This window comes from Branchiostoma belcheri, unplaced genomic scaffold, assembly GCF_001625305.1.
Source record: "Branchiostoma belcheri isolate BF01 breed outbred unplaced genomic scaffold, Haploidv18h27 scaffold2, whole genome shotgun sequence".
Lineage (NCBI taxonomy): Eukaryota > Metazoa > Chordata > Leptocardii > Amphioxiformes > Branchiostomatidae > Branchiostoma > Branchiostoma belcheri.
Window position 1 is genome coordinate 6,461,241 of NW_017803490.1, and position 20,493 is coordinate 6,481,733.

A 20,493-nucleotide genomic window follows, 5' to 3' on the forward strand; every position below is an offset into this window, starting at 1 on the left:
AGACTTGTTTGAAGATTACAGATTTTACGTAGTTTGGGAACAGCGTATGTACGTAGCCTGGGTGTTCTGTTTGCGACCCCCCCAATGATATTGATGGTTCCATCTGTCTTGAAATACATCTTGCAAACTGCCAGAAGAAGTTGTTAAAGTAAAACAAAGTAGAATCCTAGGAGACTTGTTTGAAGATTACAGGACTTTTGTAGTTTGGGAACAGTGTACATAGCCTGGGTGTTCTGTTAGTGATCCCCCCAACGATGTTGATTTGTTGGTTCCATCTGTCTTGAAATCACATCTTGCAAACTGCTAGAAGAAGTTGTTAAAGTGAAACAATGTAGAATCCTAGGAGACTTGTTTGAAGATTACGGGACTTTCGTAGTAGTTTGTGAACAGCGTACAGTACGTAGCCTGGGTGTTCTGTTGGCGATCCCCCTAACGATATTGATTTGTTGGATCCATCTGTCTTGAAATCACATCTTGCAAACTGCCAGAAGAAGTTGTTAAACTTAAAGTGAAACAAAGTAGAATCCTAGGAGACTTGTTACAGGATTACGAGACTTTTGTACTGTTGTTAAAGTGAGAAGTAGAATCCTAGGAGACTTCTTTGAAGATTATGGGACTTTTGTAGTTTGGGAACAGCGTACGTAGCCTGGGTGTTCCGTTGGCGATCCCCCCAACGATATTGATTTGTTGGATCCATCTGTCTTGAAATACATCTTGCAAACTGCCAGAAGAAGTTGTTAATTTAAAAGTGAAACAAAGTAGAATCCTACGAGACTTGTTTGAAGATTACGGGACTTTTGTAGTTTGGGAACAGCGTATGTACGTAGCCTGGGTGTTCTGTTGGCAATCCCCCCAACGATATTGATTTGTTGGTTCTATCTGTCTTGAAATACATCTTGCAAACTGCCAGAAGAAGTTGTTAAAGTAAAACAAAGTAGACTCTCCAGAGTCTTTGAAGATTATGGGACTTTTGTAGTTTGGGAACAGCGTACATAGCCTGGGTGTTGTGTTGGTGATCCCCCCAACGATGTTGATTTGTTGGTTCCATCTGTCTTGAAATACATCTTGCAAACTGCCAGAAGAAGTTGTTAAACTAAAACAAAGTAGACTTATTTGAAGATTACGGGTTTTACGTAGTTTTGGAACAGCTACAGTACGTAGCCTGGGTGTTCTGTTGGCGATCCCCCCAACGATGTTGACTTGTTGGTTCCATCTGTCTTGAAATACATCTTGCAAACTGCCAGAAGAAGTTGTTAAACTGAAACAAAGTAGAATCCTACGAGACTTCTTTGAAGATTATGGGACTTTTGTAGTTTGGGAACAGCATACATACGTAGCCTGGGTGTTCTGTTGGCGACCCCCCCAACGATGTTGATTTGTTGGATCCATCTGTCTTGAAATACATCTTGCAAACTGCCAGAAGAAGTTGTTAAACTGAAACAAAGTAGAATCCTAGGAGGCTTGTTTGAAGATTACAGGTTTTACGTAGTTTGGGAACAGCGTACGTAGCCTGGGTGTTCTGTTGGCGATCCCCCCAACGATGTTGATTTGTTGGATCCATCTGTTCCGATGCTTTTTTTGTCCTTGTGGCCGACGAAGCGGGTAAATGTGATTTAAAGACCAATCTAGGCAATCTGGAGTAATGCCGCCATTACAGCAAATAGTGGCACCATTATCATGAGAAATGGAGCAGGAGAGAGACCGCGGCCTATGATGATAGTGCTATCCCCGCCGAGGCTTGAAATACGGTCAGGTCATGTGTTACAACCCAACTTCGCCGTACAATCGCCGGCATGCGACAAACCCCGACCCGTAATATCTCATAGTCCGGCCGTAAAGCGAGCGAGAGATTGTGACTTAGGCAATATGGGGCGAGGGTGGAACACACTAGTTAGTGAGGTCGAACTGGCCACGCGTGCAGAGGACATCTGAAGGTCAACAATACATGTGCGAAGCCGGAGGAATATGCAACATTTAGAGATAATATATGACTACCGGCATCAGATGTTCCTTTGGGAATATGCCGTGAAAAACGGATAATGATAAAAATTTGCTTTTAATGTAGTTTAATAAAATCCATATTCCAGAACCGAGGACCCTCATAAAGGTTTAGGGCTCAGTGTTTGCAAAAGTGTCACTGTTAATTCCCAAGGCATAGAAGTACTTATGATATTAGTATAAATGCCATTCAGTACAAGGAGCAGTGGTGTGAGTGTTAATACTATTCATTATCAAGGATAGCAGTGTCAGTGTAAATGTCATTTAGATCTGAGGGGGCAGCAGTGTCGGCGTTAATGTTATTCAGCACCAAGGACAGAAGTATCAGTGTGAACTTAATGTAGTGCTAAGGGCAGGAGAGTCAGTGTGGTTGTTATTCAGCACCAAGGACAGCACTGAGCCAGCAATACAGCATCAATTCTATCCTGGGGAATAGTATTTCAATGGGGATGATATTCAGAACCAAGGGCAACTAGCTAAGGGCAGAAGAACTATTGTGGTTGTTATTCAGCACCAAGGACAGCTTCAGGGACAGCAGTACAATTAGAATTCTGACCTGGGGAATAGTAGTTTAAATAGGGATGATATTCAGGACCAAGGACAGCAGTGTTAGTGTCACTGTAGAATCAGGAACAGCAGTGTCAGTGTGAATATCCTTCAGCACCAAGGACAGGAACAGGAAAGCAGTACAGCATGAATTCCAACTTGGGAAACAGTAGTTTAAATGGGGATGATATTGCAAACCAAGGACAGCAGTGTTAGTGTTACTGTGGTATCAGGAACAGCAGTGCTAGTGAAAATCCTTCAGCACCAAGGACAGTATTAGGGACAGTAGAATATTAGTCAAAATTTTGGACATAACTGTTAGGTGTGAATGAAATGAAATATCAGGTTAACAGTGTTATAATTGTGAATGTTATTCAGTATCAAGGACAGCACTGTTGACTTGAATGACCTTGAATATCATAACAGCAAGGACATTAAGTACATGTTATTCAGCGGCAGCAACCATAGAACTTTTTTCAGCCCCAAACTTTCCTCACATTTCTCTTCTCCATCAGGTAGATTGAAAAGTAACAAGGTTACTGTCTAGTTCTTGTTTCCAATTTTCCCTCCCAAATTCCCGTAAGCTCCTAAGGATGTCTCGAGCATGTAGACACAATTTAAAAGCTCAACATTGCCAGACTCAGAGACATAAAGCTTGCATTAAGTCTGTACCACATTCGAAGGGGATGCACTAGACAACCAATTTCTTTTCTCTGGCTCTGGTCCAACGCAAGAGCAAAGCCACTTTGTTCGGAGTGCATTACTTTGTCCAATAGTTGCAGGCTAGAAGACATGTTCTCTGTGATATATCTGCCATGGATAAGTAGCAATGGCCAGCAAGCAATCGTAGATGCTGTTTCATGTATGTTAGGCCACACCATTTTTTGGTTAACGGATTTGCCCGCTTTGTTTTTTTCTGATTTGAAAATAAAAATAAAAATTCAGAATCAACAGCAAAATGCTCATATTTTGCCCTGAACAGTTGAAAACAGTCCTTTTCTTTCTAGTCGTTACAGTTATTCCATCTTTCAATGCAGTGGCATCACTAAAAGTTCAAAATTCATTGTTTGAATTTTGAACCAGTCTGGTTTGTTGACTTCATGGCTCCTATTGTACCATTTTGGGCCATAATAGGATGCCTAGGCCTGTTTTTATTTTTTTTATTTTTTTGCCCGCCCGCTCCATTATTTTTCTAGAAAAATCCGTTAACCAAGAAATTAAATTGGTGTGGCCTTAGGGAATGAGAGATGGCCAGCACAAAGGGTTGAACTGCCTTGTCTGTAACATTTGTCTGAAAGGAAAGAAGAAACTGGGGAGGTCCTATACTCTCTTCTAAGTTTCAGTGTGTTGAGAATGCTGTTCAGCACCAAGGACAGGGATGGCAGTTTCTACACTATAGACACTTTTTGTATTAGCAATTTGGTTTGAGCCAATATGTGATATTAGAATCGTTATGCTTCCTTCTGAAACTAATTTCTAACACAACTTAATGAAAAAAGGAATCCTCGATTTTTTTTTCAAAACAGCACTAGTTTTTGTCAAGTATGGAGCAATCCACTGCTTCTATGATATCACTGTGTACAAATAGAACATGTGACTCAGTGAGCAGTGGATCAAAAATTTCAGAAAGTTTGTGGCGTTCTCTGTGTCTATGTACTTTGTTGTTTGATGTAAACTTTCTTGTATTTTGAAGTCATAAAACTTTCTCTTTATTTCCTCTGCAAGAGTACTGTGGTGCTCGTGATGTATAATGTTTAGCCCTGGTTTGAATAATAACCTTACACGTCTCTGCCTTATTCTTGGCATCCTCTGTCTCTATGTACTTTGTTGTTCGATGTAAACTTTCTTGTATTTTGGAGCCATGAAACTCTTGCCATTTTCCTCTATAAGAGTACTGTAGTGCCAGTGATGTATTATGTTTAGCCCTGGTTTGAATAATAACCTCACACATCCCTGCCTTGTTCTTGGCATTCTGTGCCTATGTACTTTGTTATTTGGTGTAAACTCTCTTGTATTTTGGAGCCATAAAACTTGCTCTCTTTTTCCTCAGTAAGAGTACTGTAGTGCCAGTGATGTATAATGTTTAGACCCAGTTTGAATAATAACCTTACACATCTCTGTACTATTTTGTTTAGTGTAAACTTTCTTGTATTTTGAATTCATGAAACTTGCTCTATTTTTCCTCTATAAGAGTACTGTAGTGCTAGTGATGTATTATGTTTAGCCCAGGTTTGAATAATAACCTTACACATCTCTGCACCATTTTGTTGTAAACTTTCTTGTATTTTGAAGTCATAAAACTTGCTCCCTTTTTCCTCTGCAAGAGTACTGTTCCAGTGATATATAATGTTTTAGCCCTGGTTTGAATAATAACCTTACACATCTCTGCACTATTTTGTTCAGTGGAAACTTTCTTGTATTTTGAAGTCATGAAACTTGTGCCTTTTTCCTCTAGTGCTAGTGATGTATTACGTTTAGACCTGGTTTGAATAATAACCTTACACATCCCTGCCTTGTTCTTGGCATTCTATGCCTATATACTTTGTTATTTAGTGTAAACTTTCTTGTACATGTATTTTGGAGTCATAAAACTTGCTCTCTTTTTCCTGTGCAAAAGTACTGTAGTGCCAGTGATGTATAATGTTTAGCCCAGGTTTGAATAATAACCTTACACATCTCTGCCTTGTTCTTGGCATTCTGTGCCTATGTACTTTGTTGTTCAATGTAAACTTTCTTGTATTTTGGAGTCATGAAAGTTGTGCCTTTTGCCTAGACTATAAGAGTACAGTTACTGTAGTGCCAATGATGTATTATGTTTAGCCCAGGTTTGAATAATAACCTCACACATCTCTGCACTATTTGGTGCTTTTATAAATGAGTGGGTTGTATCAAATAATATGCCATGATGAATACACAAGCTGCACTTTGTTGGACCGATGCCAGGAGGCGCCGATATTAGAGTCTGCTGCCAAGCAGATGTACGACCCCGATAACGCAGGCAATTCTGGAGAGATGATGGAAAATGGAGCCGGCTTTTCAGGAAGTTAAGTCACCCTGTAATGAACCCGCTGCCAAAAATGTACTTCCCAGTGTCCCTTTAACCCCTTTACTGCCCTCCGACTCTGTAACCAATACAGATCCAGCCCTAAATTTAAAGGGCAAGCTTGGCAGTGAGAAGGTTAATTATGTGTAACAGGATTTAGAAAGGCTTTAGTTACAGGGCCTTTTGGGGCATTCATGAGCTGGATCTTGGATATAACTAGTAAGAAGAACATTATTTATCCATATCTTCCCTGGAAAGTTGTTGCTTCCTAGTTTTCATTGTATAAAAGGATTTAGAAAGGCTTTAGTTACAGGGCCTTCTGAGGTATTCAATAGCTGGATCTTGGATATAACTAGTAAGAAGAACATTCTGTATCCATATCTTCCGTAATAAGTTGTTGCTTCCAAGTTTTCATTGTATAACAGGATTTAGTTTCAGTTCTGAGGCATTCAAGAGCTGGATCTTGGATATAACTTGTAAGAAGGACATTTTTTTTATCCTTGTCTTCCCTAGAAAGTGGCTGCTTCTAAGTTTTCATTGTATAAAAGGATTTAGAAAAGCTTTAGTTACAGGGCCTTTTGGGGCATTCATGAGCTGGATCTTGGATATAACTAGTGAGAAGAACATTTTTTATCCATATCTTCCCTGGAAAGTTGTTGCTTCCTAGTTTTCATTGTATAACAGGATTTAGAAAGGTTCAGTTCTAAGGCATTCAAGAGCTGGATCTTGGATATAACTAGTGAGAGGAACATTTTTTATCCATATCTTCCCTAGAAAGTTGTTGCTTCTAAGTTTTTATTGTATAAAAGGATTTATTTAATGCCTTCTGAGGCATTCAAGAGCTGGATCTTGGATATAACTAGTAAGAAGAACATTTTTTATCCATATCTTCCGTCGAAAGTTGCCGCTTCTAAGTTTTCATTGTATAACAGGATTTAGTGAATGCCTTCTGAGGCATTCAAGAGCTGGATCTTGGATATAACTAGTGAGAAGAACATTTTTTATCCGTATCTTCCGTAATAAGTTGTTGCTTCCAAGTTTTCATTGTGTAACAGGATTTAGTTTCAGTTCTGGGGCATTCAAGAGCTGGATCTTGGATATAACTAGTAAGAAGAACATTTTTTATCCATATCTTCCGTAGAAAGTTGCCGCTTCTAAGGTTTCATTGTATAAAAGGATTTAGTAAGGACTTAAAGTTTGAGGCATTGAAGAGCTGGATCTTGGATATAACTAGTGAGAAGAACATTTTTTATCCATATCTTCCCTAGAAAGTTGTTGCTTCCAAGTTTTCATTGTATAAAAGGATTTAGTTAATGCCTTGTGAGGCATTCAAGAGCTGGATCTTGGATATAACTACTAGTAGTGAGAAGAACATTTTTTATCCATATCTTCCGTAGAAAGTTGTTGCTTCTAAGTTTTTATCGTATAAAAGGATTTATTTAATGCCTTCTGAGGCATTCAAGGGCTGGATGTTGGATATAACTAGTAAGAAGAACATTTTTTATCCATATCTTCCCTGGAAAGTTGCCGCTTCTAAGTTTTCATTGAATAAAAGGATTTATTTAATGCCTTGTGAGGCATTCAAGAGCTGGATCTTGGATATAGCTAGTAAGGAGAACATTTTTTATCCATATCTTCCGTCAAAAGTTGTTGCTTCTACCGGTAAGTTTACATTGTATAAAAGGATTTAGTTAATGCCTTCTGAGGCATTCAAGAGCTGGATCTTGGATATAACTAGTAATAAGAACATTTTTTTTTAATCCGTATCTTCCGTGGAAAGTTGTTGCTTCTTAGCTTTCATTGTATAAAAGGATTTAGAAAGGATTTAGTTTCAGCTCTGAGGCATTCAAGAGCTGGATGTTGGATATAACTAGTAAGGAGAACATTTTTTATCCATATCTTCCGTAATAAGTTGTTGCTTCCAAGTTTTCATTGTGTAACAGGATTAAGTTTCAGTTCTGGGGCATTCAAGAGCTGGATCTTGGATATAACTAGTAAGAAGAACATTTTTTATCCATATCTTCCGTAGAAAGTTGTGGCTTCTAAGGTTTCATTGTATAACAGGATTAAGTTTCAGTTCTGGGGCATTCAAGAGCTGGATCTTGGATATAACTAGTAAGAAGAACATTTTTTATCCATATCTTCCGTAGAAAGTTGCTGCTTCCAAGTTTTCATTGTATAAAAGGATTTAGAAAGGCTTTACCCGGTAGTTACAGGGCCTTCAGAGGAATTCAAGAGCTGGATCTTGGATATAACTAGTGAGAGGAACATTTTTTATCCATATCTTCCCTGGAAAGTTGTTGCTTCCTAGTTTTCATTGTATAACAGGATTTAGAAAGCATTTAGTTTCAGTTCCGAAGCAGTCAAGAGCTGGATCTCGGATATAACTAGTAAGAAGAACATTTTTTATCCTTATCTTCCTTAGAAAGATGTTGCTTATAAGTTTTCGTTGCTGCAAATGTGCAGAACTCCCTGCCTGAGGATGTTATAACATATCACGTATCTCCTCTAATTGCTTTCTTGATTGATAGTCTGACACCAATCACCATGTATCATCAATTATTTCCAATATCAAATACTTCGCAGAACCGGTGTAACGAGAAGCAAACTTCTGAATGCATGTTTGATCTCCGTTACCGTGCCGTTACCGAGGACCTTGCAACTTGGAGCCAATCACAGCTCTCGTTTACATTTTACGCAAGTATTCGAATACCGATTGATCCTGTAGTAATGGGTGCAAAATTATTTGGCAGGGAAGCAATCCTAGGAGCAAACAGGAGCTCGAATAGGATGGATACCAGGCTACACCCCTAGGCCTAGAAAAAAATGTTGTGTTTCCTGTTTCCTGACTGACCCTAGAAAAAACTTTCGACCCGAGCCTTTTTTTTGTGGATCCCTGCAAGGGACATAGATTTTTCAAGCTGATCGACCTCTTCTAGCTCCATGATATGACACCTGAGTGATGAAACATTGTACAATCAGTTTCCCAAGTTCCAACACTGACATTACAAATATAAGTGTCCTAATGCTAGTTTTATGTTGTTAAACTGTATTGTACATTATCAGATTGGATCACTAGAGATCACCTGTGAGAGTCTAAAAAAAAGAGGAAAAAGAAATAAAGATAATCCCTACCTACTGAGCCTATTTTTTTCAGGACCGAAGCAGGAAACACAACATTTTTTTCCTAGGCCCTATCTGACACCTCCTGAAAAGTTACATGTCGTATTTCCGCTCCTGAGCGCAACCTCGGAGATTTATCCCCTGCCCGAGACAGCCTGAGTCATTGTCCCTGAGAGTTAGGCCACACCAAGTAAATTTTATGGATGACGTCCACGCACGCATTGATTTCGGCCTGTTCCTAGAAAGAAAAAAAAAGAAATTCCACTTCCTGTAACTATGACCAAAGAGTCACGACAGTGCCACAAATCGTCAGATTGACGTGAAACCCGTAACGCGAGAACAGGACAGGACGACAACTGCTGTTACACCTGATTTATTGCTGTTTTGATTACGAATAAAAGACTTCTTGCTTGTTACACTGTGTCACCTCATTCAAATTGTGCCCTAACATTTGTCGTCTCTTAGTATATTTCTTATCTAGGCATCTTGTTTTTAGGGCCCTTCTTGTTTTTTTTTCGCCCTCTCGCATTAGATTTAGGGTCTCCAAAGGACGTCATCCATAAAATTTACTTGGTGTGGCCTTACCTTGAGTTACTGTAACTACCCGTACTTCAGTTCCATTACAAGTGATGTATACTATCGCGGCGTTATCTCGGAATTGCGTCAAACGGTTGAAGAATTGGGTCCGCCAGAATCCGCGGATGTTCCCCAGTGATAAGAGACTTTCTTTCTTGTTCATCCCCCGGGAGAAAAACGACGGATCGCGGGGAAGCGGCGGCGCTCTTTGAGCCGTGTGTATGCGACCGGAACGATTTCTGTCAGCGGAGTGATCACAATGGAGACTGTGGATATAAAACAGGCATTTAGGTACTGAGGTGTGATGCTTACGGCTTGGGATGATGGCACATTCTTCTCTGTGAGGCTGCTCAAATTGCCTCGTATTGCTGCTTTTTTAGACAAGTTTTAGATACATAAGCTTGCAATGGTGTCAATTGTACAACTTCTCTAACTGAAAGTGTCTGAGTTTTTTGTAGGTCCTGGGATTATTTCCTTGTACTCCTAGCTTTCTAGACAAGTTTTAGTATAATCCTGCAATGTTGTCATGTACAACTTGTCTTCTGTGACTGAAAGTGTCTCTTCAATGCATAGATAGCTGTATTTTGGGACTTTGTGAGAATTAGTTCTTGCAATGCTTTATTATTTCATTTGACATTCTTCCTACTAGAATAAACTGTTCTTGATTTGATCTTTTAAACTTGATTTCTCCCTCAGGTAGGCTTAGTATATGTTACTGTTTGTATCTTTAATGGCTTTCACTCATGTTGAAGTTGAATTCTTTGGAATTCAAGAGTTAAGTGAGAGACATAATAATATGACACTTTTTAGTATGACAAAGGCAAGGTATTCTAATTTCCCATGATTTGTTGGGAAAGCTTTTTAATCTCACACAATTCACACCGAGATGGCAAACATTTTGTATAAACCATAGCCAGAGCTTTCCAAAATTTAGCATGAAGTGTTGTCAGGTCCCCCTCATTATGGCAAACTGTAGTGCGGACCATTCCACAGGCATAACATCTGTCTATTTGACCAATTTCTTTTCTTTCCAGCTGCTTCCCAAAGCCTCAAGTAGCAGCTAGCCCATACAGCCCCATAAATGCCCTTAACTGTTGTAACAGTCTTCTGCGTTTGTCTGTATTCAGTTCAACAACTCTGTTGACACAACCCTCCCTAGCTGCAGTTTGTCAGGAAACTGTCAATCATTCCCCGTTGCTTAGCAACCACTGTTGCTTAGCAACCGGGAATTCAAAACAGCAAAGACTTTAACAATGGCACTCCAGTCTTTACTATAGTCAGGTCAATACAGCCCAGCTTCTGAAGTATTTAGTACTTTGTTCGCCACTCCTGACCGTATCAATTTTCATTGGCATCAATTCTGTAGAAAAATTGTTGGTCAACGTAACAATTCTAGTAATATGACCGAGCTTTCTAGCATATGATGCATATAACACTTTCATATTTTGTGATATGAACAATATTCTTTATAAGATTGTGGTTCTATGAGTATGAAGTGATTTGGATGCAAAGTTGTCTAATTCTATGTTGGTTGGCAGAATTTTTAGATATTATAAATTTGTAAAAAAAAGTGCTTGAACTCAATCACATATTTCGTTTGTTGCAATTATTACTATGTTCTTTCATCTATGTGCATGTACTAGGATTTTCACCCCTTTGTTGTGTGTTTTCAACGATGGACAGATTTGACATTTGCTCTGAAGTAGTTGTTGTTGATTTAAAGTGAGAGATGGCACCAAGGTCAAGCCAAGGTCACACCTGACCAAACCTTCGAACTATTTCCATCCTTTAAGAGCAGATCCCGACACAAAGACGTGTACGTGGAAGCTTTAAGAATCAAGTCCTGCCTGCGCAAACCAAATTGTGAAAAATAAGCTTTGATTTTGTGCCACTTTGATTTATTGTAGTTTGGATTGTGTCGTTAAATTAAGTTGAAGTGCGGGCTAGACTGTTAGGACAGCTGTGAGGACTGATTGTTACATGTGCAGACTCAATAAGGTTTAGTCTGGGAGCTTTTGGAGGACCTGAAAGGGGTTTTGTAAGATGCAAGATTTGTATTCAAATTGTAGTACATGTAGCTACATATATGTATGTATTTATGTAATCCAAATGTAATAGAACTAGTAAAATATGAAAAGAAAAGAAAAAAAAAGGCTTTTATCAATACACTTTTATTTTAGGATAGAAATGATTATTAGTATTGCTATTTTTTCAATCTTACATCTAATACATACTTTATAGTGCACCCAGATATTTTCCTAGGTTTACGTTATATGTAAAGATGTTAAATGTATAGTTACTGTTGTATAAAGCATATTCTTAACATCTGTCATTCTTAACAAGCGTCAAAAAGTAATAAAATTATTGTAAGTTATAGTAACATCTGTGTCCATAATATCACCAGGGTCCATAATATCGCCACCTTGAGAAACAGTGTGCTTTAAGATATTTTTACTGCAACATACTTTTGGTATGCACTCCTGCACACCTCAAATGTACATACCTAGGGTATGTTGCAGTAAAAATATCTTATAAGCACACTTTTTCTCAAAGTGGCGATATTATGGACCCTGGTGATATTATGGACACAGATGTTACCTAATTTTTTAGGTAATAGCTGCACCAATGCACCTGTTACCAAAAATGAATTTTGAGCCCTGGATGTCTGACCTTCGTTGACGTACACATAAGTTGACCGTTGGTTGTTGTTGACCTCTCGGCAGATTGTCCGGATGGGGGTACTCCATTACAGTCGAGCTGGATGATAAAGTGGACATCGTCTGTCCCAGGGTCTTCAACCGTAGCAGACAGGACCCACAATATAATACACTGTACCAGGTATGTTACAGACAGGACCCACAATACAACACACTATACCAGGTATGTTACAGACAGGACCCGCAGTACAATACACTGTACCAGGTATGTTACAGACAGGACCCACAATATAACACACTGTACCAGGTATGTTACAGACAGGACCCACAATACAACACACTATACCAGGTATGTTACAGACAGGACCCACAATACAACACACTGTACCAGGTATGTTACAGACAGGACCCACAGTACAATACACTGTACCAGGTATGTTACAGACAGGACCCACAATATAACACACTGTACCAGGTATGTTACAGACAGGACCCACAATACAACACACTGTACCAGGTATGTTAAAGAAATTGAGATACTATACAGTTTAAATTACTGTTGGTTATTATGTACACTGTTTTCACTGTCACTTCTGTACCGTGAACTTATCATTACAGTTAACAAATAATTCCTGGACTTTCTTTTTCCTGCACCTGCCGCCACCGTGAATATATAGTTCCGTGAACATGTCCATTTTTTCTCAGACCGTGAACTTTTGCTACCGTGAACATAAAGTGAATACAGCAAACTTCTCCTTGCTAAAGGCAGTACCAATATTTGTGCTAGCTACAAGGTACAAGCTAAGGCTGCAGCAGAGAGAGGGTTAAAAGTTGCTGATTGCCAAAAAGTTTTCATTCATGTTACATGAAGTGTTGTTTTTGTTGGTAGGTACAGGAGGAAGGATATGTACACGGTGATGTATCCCAGGGGAAGATGTTAAATGTAGTTGTTGTTTTTATTGTTGTTTATAGGTAGGAGGAAGGATATGTGCACTGTGATGCGTTCCAGGAGAAGATGTTAAATGTTGTTATGCAGCAAGTTTAAACAAGCATAATGACTTCTACCAACACAGATGAACTTTCAAGTTAAATGTTGTTGTTGTTATTTTTATTGTTGTCATGTTTTGTTTGTTTGTAATGTCTTGGGAAGATGTTATATGTTGTTGTTGTTTTTATTGTTGTTTACAGGTACAGGAGGACGGTTACGTGCACTGTGATGCGTCCCAGGGGAAGATGTTACTGAGATGTGACAAACCGTTTCAGGACAACAGGTTCACCATGCTGTTCCAGGAGTTCAGCCCCTCCCCCTTCGGTCTGGAGTTCAAACCAGGAAGGGACTACTACTACATATGTAAGGACCTTCTGGGACTGATAGTAATAAAGTACAAACTGTCACCAGTCACTCTGGTCTTCCTTAGTAGACTGACCCGGTGAGGCTTGTCACGTGGCTTCTTTGAAGTGTGACATCAACATTGGGTCATATTGCTCTTATCATTACTATGGTTTTAGTCCTAACATTTGTGCTTGGATCAACATGATAGTCACTATCCATAAGCAATGGCACCCACTATAAGAATTGTGATATATATTGACAAGGTATAATAGGATTAAGAGATAAGGGAATTCTTTTTACACAACCAAAGAGTCTCACCTCGCTGACGTTTCGGTGTCTCTCAGACACCTTCTTCAGAGCTTCTGACTGGAGTACTGCATCTCGCCGCTATATGTAGCTATATGAAACTTAGCCACGTTTGGGATAGTGTTCTCGCCGCAAAAACGCCACCTACATCGGCTACATATAGCGGCGAGATGCAGTACTCCAGTCAGAAGCTCTGAAGAAGGTGTCTGAGAGACACCGAAACGTCAGCGAGGTGAGACTCTTTGGTTGTGTAAAAAGAATTCCCTTATCTCTTAAGTTTTACCAACCTGATGAAACTATTTTCGGGAATATAATAGGATTGTTGATTACTGTTATACATAAGATAACATATCAAAGGATATGAGAAAAAAACTTGCTGACTGTGTAAGCAGAGAAATATGAACAACTCATTGCACAAAACATCACAATAAAAGACCTTGATGTTTCTCTTCTCAGCAACCTCTACATCAGAGCTGGGAGGTCTGGACAACAAAGTGGGAGGAAACTGTCGCAACGGCATGAGACTCAAGATTACAGGTAAACATCAGAAACATGAAGTTTCATGAGTAAAGAGACTCTTTTTACACAACCAAGTCTTTTATTCAGCCGATGTTTCAGTGACCATCTGTCACCTTCCTTAGGGCAAGCAACACCTGTAGCAGCCACACCTGTGCTGCGGTGCAATGTGAACCAGTCAGAATTGCCCTGAGGAAGATGAGAGACGGTCACCGAAACATCAGCTGAATAAAAGACTTTTGTTGTGTAAAAAGAGTCTCTTTACTCAGTGTCTTACCAACCTGATGAAACTATTCACGGATGAAGTTTCATGGAACTCTTACACTGTTATTTATAATATTTTGTAGTTCTAAAGCCTTGTAGTATTGTTGCTTCATAGTTATGTTTACCCAAGGAAAGCATATTGTTTTTGCTCTGTTTCCTCTTCTTCTTCTCCAAACCAATAAGGTCAATGACCAGAGGTCTGTCACCATGGTAACTGGTGTTGGGTTACATCATGCAATTTTATAGCAGGAGGGATTTAGACTCCTGTCTGACCATATATATGAATGTGTTTGAGTAAGAATTAACAGAGCAGACCAAATGCGAAGGTAAACATTATGCATTTGCCCTGTCTAGTTACTACTAAGTAATTGTTGCCATACATACTTGAAACTTTCCACTTGAAATATTAAAAATGCATTTTTTTCTTTGTACAATTTTCTTGTTATAAACAATACTTTTTGTATTTTGGATTTTATTAGACTAACTGTAAGAAGCTAATCTTTCCTTAGAAAAGTAAAGAAGACGTTTTTCAAATGGTGGTTTGAAAGTGGAAGATAGGTACACCTGTGGCACTTTTAGCAACTGTTGATTTCTTGTTGTTGTTGTTTTTACAGTGAATCAACAAACAAACATCATTCCCCCAGTGGAGAATACGTCAGAGTCCAGTCACTATGTGGTGGACCTCACACCCAACTCCATACCCAGAGAAGGTAAGCAAACATTACAACAAACAAACAAACAAACAAACAAAACATTTCCTCAGTGGAAAGAATTGCCATAAAATCTACAAACAAAAAATAAAACAGATTGAAATATAATTGTCCAGAAATCAGAATATTCAATCAAATAAACCCAGAGAAGGTAAGCAAGTATTACAACAAACAAACAAACAAAACAAAAAAATCCTCAGTGGAATGGTGGTGGATATAGTAATAATCAAATGATGCTATCCCTGTATTTGATTGTATTGGAAAGAATTGCCATAGAATCTACAAACAAAAAATAAAACAATTGAAATAATTGTCCAGAAATCAGAATATTCAATCAAATAAACAAACAAGCAAACAAAAAATTCTCAGTGGAAAGGTGGCCCTGTATTTGATTGTATTGAATTAAATTAAATTGCCATAAAATCTACAAGCAAAAAACAGATTGAAATATAATTTCCCAGAAATCAGAAAATTCAAAGTCAATATCCTCACACACCTGTTTGTTGCCAGATGTTGTATTGTGTCCTGTAGTGTCTTTTTATTTTACAACATACTTTGTACCATTTTTCATCCTTTAAACCAGCCACAAATTCAAGTTCAACCAACTGTATATTGTGGCTTGTCTGAAAGGCAATATATATGCCATCCAGTGGACCACAGAAAAGACAAAGCTTGTTGAGATAGTGTGCCAGACTTTGAAATACGATTTCCCCACCATGCTCTTGGCATGACATGGCAGTAACTTGTTAGGCCTAACGGTAATTCTAAAAAAGAACTAATCCAATTGGCTTGGCCTTTGGCTACATTTCCGTCAACTGGCCACCGTTGATATACAGCCTCTAGTGTTTCATTTGACGAAAGCTGCAATCCCCGTGACTTCCACTTTGAACTTCCTGCAAATTAGTCCAAGATACATCGTCCAATTCTGCCGGCGGGGATGTGAGTTGTGGGGGGCCTACGGTAGTGTTCATTACACTGTGGTTTTGTCAAAGTGAAGAGTATGGGAGCTTGCTGTCGGCTCATATGTCTTGTCTTCTCCTCAACCACATCAAAGTCAAGCTGACCCTTCCGCCAACCGGGTTAGAAGACTCTGTATGGTGACGGATGAAAGATGGGGTTTTCCTCACACCATTAGGCTGAGTAAGGCAGGCGGGTCATTACCCACCGACGAGGAAGCCGGAAATAGTTTCGTTTTTAATTGAATGGAACTTTTGCAAGGTCTTTTCGGGCTACAAATAAAAGACTGATGCTTGCAAAAACATCTAGAACATCTTCCTTGCCCAAACTTCTTTTCTGTACTCAAATAATCTTAGAATTTTTCAGTCCAAGAAGCCAGGAATAGTTTCCTTTTTAATTGAATGGAACTTTTGCAAGGTCTTTTCAGGCTAAAAAAAAGAAAGACTGATGCTTGCAAAAGCATCTAGAACATCTTCCTTGCCCAAACTTCTTTCCTGTACTCAAATAATCTTAGAAATTTTCAGTCCAAGATGCCAGGAATAGTTTCATTTTTAATTGAATGGAACTTTTGCAAGGTCTTTTTGGGCTACAAATAAAAGAAAGACTGATGCTTGGCAAAAACATAATTTAGAACGTCTTCCTTACCCATACTTGTCTTCTTTTCTGTACCCAAATGATCTTTTGATTTTTCAGTTCAAGAAGCCAGGAATAGTTTCATTTTTAATTGAATGGAACTTTTGCAAGGTCTTTTTGGGCTACAAATAAAAGAAAGACTGATGCTTGGCAAAAACATAATTTAGAACATCTTCCTTACCCATACTTGTCTTCTTTTCTGTACTCAAATAATCTTAGAATTTTTCAGTCCAAGAAGCCAGAAAAAGTTTCCTTTTTAATTGAATGGAACTTTTGCTAGGTCTTTTCGGGCTACAAATAAAAGAAAGACTGATGCTTGGCAAAAACATTAGAACATCTTCCTTACTTGTCTTCTTTTTTGTACCCAAACGATCTTAGGATTTTTCAGTTCAAGAAGAATTTGTGTGGTACCAGGGGCTATTTTGCCACGGAAAAACTATTCTGTTGGACGCACAAGTAACGAAAGAAAAAATGTCCTATATTTACATGGCAAAGTAGCTCCAACAGTTGAAGAAAGTTTTTGTTTTCCTTTAGTTAGCAGTTACAGTTCTCCCATATCATCAGTGTCTTAAAGTTCAAAATTCATTGTTTGATACTCAAATCCAGCCTGGCTGGTATGTTGTTTTTGTGCCTCCTGTGGCAGCATTTACATGAAAGATGCATGTTTCTTTTGTTTACTATAAATAATAACTTTTTTTATTGCAAACTGTTGCCTAGAGGCTAATTGCAAGCACAGTAAAGAACATTTACTCATACTCACTACCCGGTTTATTGTCTGTTGTTTCCCGACTTCTGAGGACGTATTTGATTAAGAAAAATAAAGAAATATAAACTGGTTACAATAATCCATTCATTTCACTTTCATTTTGCCCAGCCTCTTCATTATTTTCTGGCAAAAATCCATGAACCAGGAAATTAGTTTGGTACGGTCCTGTAGCAGTATTCAGCCAGCCCTGCTGTAAGGCCTAGGAAAAAATGTTGTGTTTCCTGTTTCCCCGACCGACCCTAGAAAAAACTGCCAACCCTAGTCTTTTTTGGGGTTGGACCACTGCAAGGGACATAAATTTTTCAAGCTGATCAACCTTTCCTAGCTCCATGATCTGACACCTGAGTGATTGTACAATCAGTTTTCCAACATTGAAAATATGAGTGTCCTCATGCAAGTTTTACTTTCTTCAACTGTATTATATAGGCTGGATCACTATAGATTGCCAAAGTCTAATAAAAAAGAAAAGAAAGATAATCCCTGCCTACCAACCCTATTATTTTCAGGACTGAAACAGGAAACACAAATTTTTTTTCCTAGGCCTAACAGAAGGCATGAGTTACAGTAAGGTACTGGAAGCGAAGCCGGCAGAGAGAGCCGCATAATCAAGAAAGGAAAGAAAAAAAGATAATCCCTACCTACCTACCATATTATTTTCAGCACTGAAGCAGGAAACACAACATTTTTTTTCCTAGGCCTAACACGTACAGAAGGCATGAGTTACAGTATAGGTACTGGAAGCGAAGCCACCAGAGAGCCTCATAATCCAGGAATCTATCATGTTAGTCTAACCCCTCCGGTAGTCCCACAAGTCAACGATAAGGTCTTTCCCCCTCCGTCAGGACAATAGTCCGATCCATCAGTGACAAACTTTCCCGGAAGATCGTGGAAAGATGAGCTACAGAAGCAATCTTTGACGGAATAGAGTTCTATATCACAAGAACTTGGAGGAGTTCAGGATGGCATATGGTTGCATCAGAGCTTCTTTTTTTCCCTGTTGGCTTGGTAATCTTGATAAATTTCTTATAGCACAATGGTAAAGGCTAGGAAGTCAGCAACTTGTGTAGGAGATAAATTACTGGGAGAGGGGTGGATAGAGTTTGTTAGTTTTTGTTTGTGTCTTTCTGGAGTTGTATGGAAGATAATAAATAGGTTAATTCATTTGGTATTTTGCATAAGATGTGACTGCATGAAATAGCATATTTTCAAATCTTCTGTAATCTTTTTATTACCTTGAATACATGTTTCAGACATGTATTTAATGCAATTCTAATCCAAAGCTCTATATATTCTGTTTTGAGTGAAATTGACCAGAATTTGACATATTTTTCATGTATGATACAAGACTACCTTTATATCACTTATTGATTTATACAATTATAGTGTAAAAGAATGCACAGTTAAAACAAAAAAAGACTCACCTATAAATGTGATGGTACGGTCTGTAACACCATACTATTAATATGTATTTCAGACACACCAGATCCTGGTGGAGGGGGGAGCAGCACCCAGGCTAACAGGCCAACTGATGAGCTTCTGCGTCCGCCTGATGCCAACGCTGGGACAAGATTAAGACTAGACGTGACCGCGGCGGCCATTTTCACCAGTCTCCAACTTATTTTCTGCTTATAGTCAAGTTCCAAAATGTGAATAGTTTATTCAAACAATGTATTCAAGCTTCTAAAAGGTCCTCAAAGGACATTCGAAATGGCTTTGTATGTAGGAAGCCATTCAAGCTATGATTAAGAATTAAGCTTTTCATGTGGTGTCTTATGAAAGAAAATTTTTTTCTTCACTTTTAAAAGAAGTATAAACCTGGCAGTGAGCTTAGCGCAGGCAAAAAACGTGCCAATTTGTTGTATATTGACAAAATTGTGAAAATACTTACATTAGGCCACACCAATTTAATTTGTTGGTTCTCGGATTCGCCTCTTCGTTTTTTTCTGATTTGCAAAAAAAAAAAAAAAAATTTATTCTGGTCCTGAATCAACTGAAAAATGCTCATGTTTTGCCCCCAACAGTTGAGGAAAGTCCTTTTCTTCCTAGTTGTTACAGTTTTCCCATCTATCATTGCAGTGGTTTGATTAAAAGTTCAAAATTCAATGTTTAAATTTTAACCCAGCCTTTTGTGTTGACTTCATGGCTCATTCCATAGCATTAAAGCCTATAATAGGATGCCTAGACCTGTTTTTATTTTTTATTTTTTTCGCCCTGTCGCTTCATATTTTTTCTGAAAAAATCTGAGAACCAACAAATTAAATTGGTGTGGCCTTACCTTATCCCACTAACTTCTCAGTCACAGGAGCTTTTGAAAATGTTTTCAGTACTATCATGTATTGGTGATTAGATTGGGTGTGTTGTGGCCTTGGGCATTTTGAGACTGTGACGGTTAAATCAGTTTCAGTACATTTGACAGTTGTTTCAGTGCTATACATCGACCATGGACAGCTGTATCAGTAATTTGGACAGCTGTAGCTGTTTCAATGACTTTGACAGCTTTTCCTGTACCATAGATAGCTGTTTCAGTACCATGGACAGTTATGGCTGTTTCAGTGACTTGAACTGCTGCCGCAGTACATAGACAGCTGTTTAAGTACCTGGACAATTACAGCTGTTTCAGTACATAGACAGCTGTTTCAGTACCATGGACAGTTATGACTGTTTCAGTAACTTGGACAGATGTTTACTACCATGGACAGTTACAGCTGTTTCAGTACCAAGGACAGTTACAGCTGTTTCAGTAACTTGAACAGCTGCTGCTGTTTCAATAACTTTGACAACTGTTTTAATACCATAGACAGCTTTTTCAGTACCATGGACAATTACAGCTATTTCAGTACCATGGACAGTTATAGCTGTTTGATTATTTTGGACAGCTGCAGCTGTTTCAATAATTTTGACAGCTATTTCGATTACTTTGACAACTGTATCAGTACATAGATGGCTGTTTCTGTACATAAATAGCTGTTTCAGTACCATGGACAGCTATTTTCGTACTATAGGGACAGCTGTCTCAGTACTGTAGATGGCTGTTTTGGTACTAGAGACAGTTATTTCACTACCAT

At 38.6% G+C, this 20,493-nt stretch overlaps 1 protein-coding gene across 1 annotated transcript in view; it reads left to right on the forward strand.

The window, feature by feature from the left end:
• The window catches only part of LOC109468777 (ephrin-B2-like), a 154,301-nt gene extending 134,984 nt beyond the window's left edge, over positions 1 to 19,317 (forward strand). The window contains exons 2-6 of the mRNA XM_019767103.1: positions 12,010 to 12,124; positions 13,132 to 13,294; positions 14,039 to 14,119; positions 14,977 to 15,072; positions 18,903 to 19,317. Coding sequence (XP_019622662.1) covers positions 12,010 to 12,124; positions 13,132 to 13,294; positions 14,039 to 14,119; positions 14,977 to 15,072; positions 18,903 to 19,060 — 613 coding nt within the window. The 3' untranslated portion in view covers positions 19,061 to 19,317. The remainder of the gene's footprint in view (positions 1 to 12,009; positions 12,125 to 13,131; positions 13,295 to 14,038; positions 14,120 to 14,976; positions 15,073 to 18,902) is intronic.
• Positions 19,318 to 20,493: the final 1,176 nt, after the last annotated feature.